The sequence below is a fragment of the Eriocheir sinensis genome, unplaced genomic scaffold (assembly GCF_024679095.1).
Source record: "Eriocheir sinensis breed Jianghai 21 unplaced genomic scaffold, ASM2467909v1 Scaffold1684, whole genome shotgun sequence".
In the NCBI taxonomy this organism is placed as follows: Eukaryota; Metazoa; Arthropoda; class Malacostraca; order Decapoda; family Varunidae; genus Eriocheir; species Eriocheir sinensis.
The window spans coordinates 33737-41781 of NW_026111055.1; the positions used below are offsets into that span (position 1 = coordinate 33737).

The 8045-nt window shown below is 45.3% G+C and overlaps 1 protein-coding gene across 1 annotated transcript; it reads right to left on the reverse strand.

The window, feature by feature from the left end:
• Nucleotides 1–1018: 1018 nt before the first annotated feature.
• Nucleotides 1019–2367, reverse strand: LOC126990474 (netrin receptor DCC-like). Its single transcript, XM_050849075.1, has 3 exons — nucleotides 2315–2367; nucleotides 1925–2146; nucleotides 1019–1428 (listed from the first exon to the last, which is right to left on the reverse strand). The coding sequence occupies exons 1-3, from the start codon at nucleotides 2327–2329 to the stop codon at nucleotides 1252–1254; spliced, it is 414 nt and encodes a 137-aa protein (XP_050705032.1). The 5' UTR covers nucleotides 2330–2367; the 3' UTR covers nucleotides 1019–1251.
• Nucleotides 2368–8045: the final 5678 nt, after the last annotated feature.

An 8045-nucleotide genomic window follows, 5' to 3' on the forward strand; every position in this document is an offset into this window, starting at 1 on the left:
CATTTCCTGCGGCAGTAATGATCAGGAGAGCGAGTGATGTCAGACTGCAGCAGCTGGGAATCTAAAACAGAGTGTTTGTATCTGAGGCGAGGCTACACACACACACACACACACACACACACACACACACACACACACACACACACACACACAGCTCAATCGGTAGAGCGCTGCGCTGCAAGGCTTTACAGCCAAACAGGCAGCAGTTTGAGCCCCATCAGGCCGGATTCTTTCTGTTGACAAGGAGTGGTTACTGTCCTCCCTTGAGCAAGGGGATGGGGGTGTGGTGTGTGAGGTCCTAAGTACCAGAGATCGATGATGATGAGCACTTGTTCACGTCAGGAGGTACCTGCTGGCAGGACCAAGTCAACTCGTGATCAGGCCGAGGTGAATTACACACACACACACACACACACACACACACACACACACACACACACACAATACTTTTTAATCAGTATTTATCATGGGACGAATAGTTTCTCTTTGTGATGTTGACGGGTATTGTATTATTGCGTGTGTGTGTGTGTATGTGGGTGTGTGTGCGTGTGCGTTTGCGTGTGTAGCTTCGCTTCCTATACATTCACCGGTGTTAGGTTATCAGGTACATTGGATCAAAATGTACATACGCAGCATCAAAATCCACAGCCTCGCTTAAGTTTATGTTATATATGTACAGTGTGTAATTGTGGTCTCGTGGGCTCTCTTTGTGGCGCTGTGTCGCTTCAGTCTGTACATTACGTTGGTTGAGCTCCGTCAAAGCCTCTCCGACCCTAAGCTGTATACGCTCTCTGCACTAACCTGCTCAAGGAAATGCCGAGAAGCAGGACGCGGGAGAATATTTGGCAGGGCAGGGACACAGGAACAGCAAGAGGAAAAAGAGAACATGATCAGTAGGGACAGGAAGAGAGGGTTACAGGAGGAGGAGGCGAACCAGAAGGAAATGGGAAATGAACAGCGAGAACAAAAACTATCTGTGGCTCAAATTATATTAACAAAAGGAAAGTCCTGAACCATGGGAGGGGATATCCAGCACACCAATACCACATGGGAAACACTCCACTATCCACCATAGAGGCAGAGAAAGACCAGGGACTGTATGTTATCAGGCTACCAGTGAAGAGATATCCAGCACACCAATACCACATGGGAAACACTCCATTATCCACCACAGAGGCAGAGAAAGACCAGGGACTGTATGTTATCAGGCTACCAGTGAATGTGAAATCTGTGCCAATCGCAGCAGACGGGTTAAACCTTTATGGAGTATGTGGTGCTTTTCTTGAGGGCAAAGAGTCGTCTGTTTCCGTCTGTGGCTTTGGTCTTGGAGGAACCTGACTCGCCGCGCTCTTTGTAGCGGATCTTGCAGCTGGTGATGATCCCATTCTGGTGCTCGGCCAGCGGAGGCTCCCAGCAGATGATGAGGCTCTGAAGGGAAAGGCCGTGTGAGGGAAAAAAGTTATACGATAAATTATCAAAATACAATCTTAAAAAGTTTGAACATTGTGTGAGGCCATGAATGCTTCAACTTAACCCCCTGACTGTGGATTTCCTACCAGAAGACCTCACCAAGCTACAGGAATGGAACACAAACCGGCTGCTACAATTCAGTGGAGAAAAATGTAAAGTCCTGCAGCTTGGGAGGGGATATCCTGCGCACCAATGCCACATTGGATACACTCCACTATCCACCACAGAGCCAGGGAAAGACATGGGAGTAAATGTTTTCAGGCTACCAGTGAAGGCCAAATCCGTGCCAATCGCAGCAGACGGGTCAAATATAATGAATGTGCAAGGGTTAAAAATACTGAAACAATGAATGTGCAACTTGTAGAGATGATGTGAAGGAAACGAACAGAGCAGAAAGCTATTTAAAAACGAGTTTCACAATGTATCTTTGCCTTGGAAGCCTTCCACAACTCACCCTTGAGCTGGCAGCCTCAACGCTCACATTCTGAGGCTCCTTTGAGGGCACGTCTGAGAAGGTTCTGGCAGTGACCTCCGGGGTGGCGTCTCCCCCGCCATTACTGTTGACGGCGGTGAGCCACACGCTGTGCTCAGTGAACTGGTCCAGGCCTTGGAGGTCATGTGACGTACCAGTGACCTTTACTTCGTGTTCTTCTGCTGACCCAACCTGAGGAGAAAACTACAAGGGAGACAATGGTTAAGATACACACTGGGACTTGTACAAACACACGGCTATGGTCACCCTCTACTCAGGAATGTCACTAATGACACACAAGGATATGGGGAGACTTTTGTTAGGCAACAGAGACTCCACATTTAGCACACAGTTCTATAAGGCCGTCCACACCTGCGTATAGAACATGGTGTATCCCGTGATGGGCGTTTTGGCCAGTACGGGCGGCGACAAGTGGCCTCAGACTGGTGGGTGAGGTGGAGACAACTTTCAGACTCTGAGGCGGAGGGCAGGTCCAGGTCCGGCTTGGTGAACACCGCACCTCGTGTATGGAGGCGCCCACCAGGCCGCCGGAGGTGTGGGCCGCCACCCGCACCATGTAGTTACTCCCAGGACTTAGGTCGCTGATCTGGGTCTTGTATTCATCCGTCCCTCGCTGGAGGAGCTGCACTCACGTTCTGGACGCGTTCTCTGCAGTGAAGGGAGGAAAGTGATGTGTGAATTACTTACTTTTGATGAAATGTTGTATATGTACTCGCTAAAATGTTATTATTTCTTTATAATCACTGGAATGGCAGTTGGATAACTCTGTATTTGCTAAATACATCTTAACAGTAGTAGTATTGTGTTGAATTTTTTATGCAATAAATATTCCCAGGTTGTGTCCTTTGGTTCTGACCTGAGTGATCCTTCCTGCTTGTAGAGGACTGAGTATCCCAGGAATAATTATTGTGAACAGCATAAAGACTAGTAGGCACAGTGACTGTCAAGGCCCACACCAAGAGAAGGCAAATGATGTAAACAAGCTGTGTCAACAATGAGCAGACATTCTAAGTATTGAAAACAAGGAGTAGTAGTAGTAGTGGTGTGCCTGAGCTGCCCCACTTACTGTGTCTGTGACCTGCCTTGTGCGTGGGTGGGGGCATGCTGCTCCTCCCTGGAGGTGAGCCCAGACAACTTATTATCAAAATACCACAACAAAATAGTCATTCTCGGGTAAATCACATTTTAGTGAGTCAGTAACTCTCAGCACCGGCTTTGATATCTCCAAACTTCAGGACAATCAAATATGAACACATTACTGGAGACGTGTGCTTTGCCCACAGTGTAATCTATGCATTTTATTCAGTCTTCAAGGAATAATAAACACAACAAAGGGTTATGCTTACAGCCATGCTAAGAAAATCACATGCATCAACATCAATAACTTGGGTAATGTACACTTTTTAAAACTGCAGCGTCTGTACCAGCGGCTGCAGCTGCCCGCCAGAAACATTGGAATACATTCAGTAACCTTGTAAATGTTTGCGTCTGGGCTTATTAGCAACCTGGAATTATCTGGACTAGTCACTGCCTGTGTCCAATGCAGACAACACTACATCAGTACTCATGAATGCAAACAAAGGGCTACAGTGTGAACAGTGTCTGCCCCGCACCTATAAGGACACACAGCTGGGCGTCCCCGGCGAGCTGTGCGCCACACACTGGTACATCCCGGAGTCCTCCTGGCGCACCAGGCCAAGGATCTGCAGGTTGTTGCCGCTCACACTCTGCAGGGAGGCTTGGCATTACACACACCTAACACAACACAGCTGTGTTTTGTGTAGCTATTGACAGCCTTATATTTATCTCCCTGCATAGAGCCTTATATCCCTTATCTACTGAAATCCCTTATGTATCTACTTAGAACCTTGTATCCCTTTTCCTTTACTTATCTCTTTAGAACCTTATGCATGGAACCTTATGGATTCTAATGTATCTCTTTACATACCTTATGCATCCATTTAGAGCAGTGGTTCTTAACCTTTTTACTTCCCCGCCCCTTCCAGGAAGTAGTCCTTCCCTCCACGCCCCCTTGCATCTAGCAATAAAATTTCCTTACAGATGTTAAAGAAACTGGCAAGCCCTAAGTAGACTACAGGAAACTGAAGTAATGGCGATACTTTTGCATTTGTTCATAAACTTCTCAATATTAGCCCACGCTCTTGGTAAGAGAATAGCAAATATAATTAGAGAAATTCCTAGTTTTCCCCTAGGGCTCACCCCCCCTGGAAATTACTGTGCTCCCCCTCAGAGGGGTGCACCCCCCAGGTTAAGAACCACTGATTTAGGGCCTTACATTCCTTTCCCCTTATGTATGTATGTATGTATGTATGTATCCACCAATCTATCTATCTTATGAATCTACATATCTCTGTCCTTTTAAACCTGTAACAGCGATAAATTTCCACACCGCCACAGAAGTCCGGCTCACCTGAAGGTATTCCGTCTCCACCAGCAGCTCGCCGTTCTTGAGCCAGTGGAGCGAGGGCTCTGGCTGGCCGTACACGCTGCACTCCAGCTCCACGTTCTCCTTCTCATACGCGAGGCGTTGGCCAGCTGCCTCAGAAACCTCAGACAACTGTCGCACAATTTTCAAGCTTTAGTAACTGAGAGAAACATGATGACTGAAGAACACTAAGATTTTTACTATGCCAAACTTTATACTCAAACCACAAAAATATTGCTAGTCTTTGTTATTCCATTTTCAACATTTTTACCACTCTAGTAACTGAGAGGAACTTAATGATTGACAAACACTTAAGATTTTTACTATGGCAAAATTTATCCACAAATCACAAAAAAATATGCAGTCTTTGTTATATCACTGAAAACACTTTAGTACTGAGACAAACATCTAACCTAACCTAACTTAACGATAACTGGCAAATGCTAACCTTTCACAATGCCAAACTTTATATACTCAAACCACAAAGATATGAATAGTCTTTCTTATACCATTTTCAATACTAGTAACGGAGACAAACATATGATCATCATTTCCTGGATGCCTGCTCTAGGAGCTCCCAGCAGGGGATGGCCATGGCAGAAGAGCTTCCATCTTTCTCTATCCAGACACTCCCTCCTTGCCTGCTCAAAGTTTCTCAAAGATTTTCCCCCCCTCTCCCCAACGTACTCTTGCACCCTATCCCTCCATTTCACTGGAGGTCGTCCTCTAGCATTCCCTCCCTCTATCTCACTCACATATACCCTTCTGGTCATCATACTCTCCTCCATTCGCTCCATGTGGCCAAACCACTTTAAAGTCTGTCACTTCACTTCTTCCCACTCCACTTCTTCCCTTCACCCCTGTGACACATTCCAAAATGCTCGTACACACTTTCATTACTCATTCCATCCATTCTACTCACACCACAAGCACTCCTCAAATAACTCATTTCCACTGCCTGCACTCTAGACCTCTGACTTTCATTCCAGGCCCACGTTTCACTTGCATATGTGAGGGTTGGTACGATTATTGTATTTTTCAAATTCCTCTTTACCTCCATGCTCACACTTCTGCCATTCATGATTCGTCCCAAAGACCCTACCACCCTTCTTCCTTGCAATGCCCTTTCTCTTATCTCTCCCTCCATACCACCATGCTTACACATAACTGATCCAAGGTACTTAAACTCATTGACCTCCTCCATTTCTTCACCATTCAAAATTATTTTGCATTCTTTTTCACATTAAATTCTCACTCTATATGGGCATACAAAATCTACAACCTCACTTCTATTTCGCTCACAAACCATCACTTCACTTCTGTTGACATTTACTTTCAGCTTTCTCCTGTTACAGACTATCCAAAACAATGACCAAATTTTGTAGGTCACTTTCATTTTCTGCAATGAGCACCGTGTCATCAACAAACAGTATCAATTCAGTACCCACTTCCTTCCCTCATCGAACAGTCTTACTCCATCTTCTCCAACTTTGCCCTTCATTTCTCTAATGACACCATCCATATAAATATTGAATAACCCTGGTGACATGACGCACCCTTGTCTTAAGCCCACTTTTATCTCAAAATGTTCACTTGTTTCTCCAGTAATTTTGACACATGCAGATGCATCATCATATAGAGACTGTATTAGCTCTAGCTTTTTCCATATTCATGAAGGCAGCGTATAGTTTCTTTCCTTTTACTATTATTTTCTACTTCCATCCTGAAGGCAAATATCTGATCCACACATCCCTTCCCTTCTAGAAGCCTCCTTGTTCTTCACTGATTTTCTCTTCTGTAAGTCTTTGTACCCTCTCTATTATGATTTTTCCATATACCTTTCCGGGTATACTCAGGAGACCTATACCTCTATAGCTCCCACATTCCCCTCTCCTGCCCTTCGCCTTGTAAGCTGGGACAGTGATGGCTTTCGTCAGTCTGCTGCCCCCCATGCTACTTCACATATCTTGACCATCCATTTCACGACTTCATCTCCTATGACAAACATATAATTCACAATCACTAAGATTTTTACCATGTAAACTTTATTCACACAAAGCACAGAGTTAACCAGCATCTTCATTCTTTCATCCCTTTCACTGGTAAGCTCTGGAACAGCCATCATGTGTCTGTATTTCCTCCTGCCTATGACCTCTACACCCAATATTAACCTCTCATTTTTTCTTTATAGGAGCAGTGCTTTATTGTTTCATTGTTTTTTTGCCTTTGAACGCTTTCATTGCTGTAAAAAATATATATGTCATAGTTTTGTCTCACCTTGGACCTGTATGTGGGCCACGGCGTCGAGCAGAGTCCTCCTGTTCTCCGCCAGCACCTGTACGTCCCCTCGTCCTCCTCCTGCAGGCCATGGATGTGAGGCTGCTGCTGCTAGTGCCGCAGAACAGTGTGTCCAGGTCCCTGATTTCTCCGCGCAGCACCTGTACGTCCCTCGTCCTCCTCCTGCAGGCCATGGATGTGCAGGCTGCTGCTGCTGGTGCCCCGCAGAACAGTGTGTCCAGGTCCCTGAGGAAAGGCAGAAAAAGGTACGGTAAGCAAGTGAGTTTTGTATCTAATTGCTGTTTGTCTGATTTTTCTTTTTTACAGTAGAGGAAGCAGCTCAAGGGAAAAATAAATACCAACAAAACAGTCCATTACAATAAGCCTGCTGCAACACTTACCTTATATACAGCAATAACTGCTACACACACACACACACACACACACACACACACACACACACACTAAAAAAAGTAATGGGTATATATTTATTTGATTCTGAAATCTCTCCTCAGTCACTGTTATCCAAGCTCTCAAGACACATCAAAATACCCTCTCAGTCATCATCATCATTTCATCGACGCCTGCTCCTGAGCTCCCAGCAGGATGGCGACAGCAGAAACTTCACCTTTCTCTATCCAGACCTCCCTCCTTGCCTGCTCAAAGTTTCTCAAAGATATTCCCCCTCTTCCTAACGTACTCTTGCACCCTATCCTCCATTTCACAGGAGGTCGTCCTCAACATTCCCTCCTCTATCTCACTCCACATACACCCTTCTGGTCATCTTACTCTCCTCCATTCGCTCCATGTGGCCAAACCACTTTAAGGTCTGTCCTTCTTCTTCCACCACTCCACACTTCTTCCTTCACCCTGTGACATTCCAAAACAACTCGTACACACTTTCATTACTCATTCCATCCAATCTACTCATACCTAGCACTCCTCAAATAAGTCATTTCCACACACCTGCCTGCACTCTAGATCTCAGACTTTCATTCCAGGCCCACGTTTTTCATATGTGAGGGTTGGTACTATTGTATCTCTCAAATCCCTCTTTATCCATGCTCTAACCACTTCTGCCATTCATGATTCGTCCCAAAGACCCTACCACCCTTCTTCCTTACCAATGCCATTTCTCTTATCTCTCCCTCCACGTGCCACCATGCTTACACTAACTGATCAAAATTATAGCTCATTGACCTTCCTGCCATTTAATACGGAAGGTGCTTTGTTGATCGATCAAAATAGAACAAGAAGAAATCACAATTTGAGATAAGTAGTAAGATTCTCGTCACGAAGCTAAACACTTCTTCTTCAATCAAGGTTGTTAAGGTTGGAACTCTCTACCCTGTGATGTCG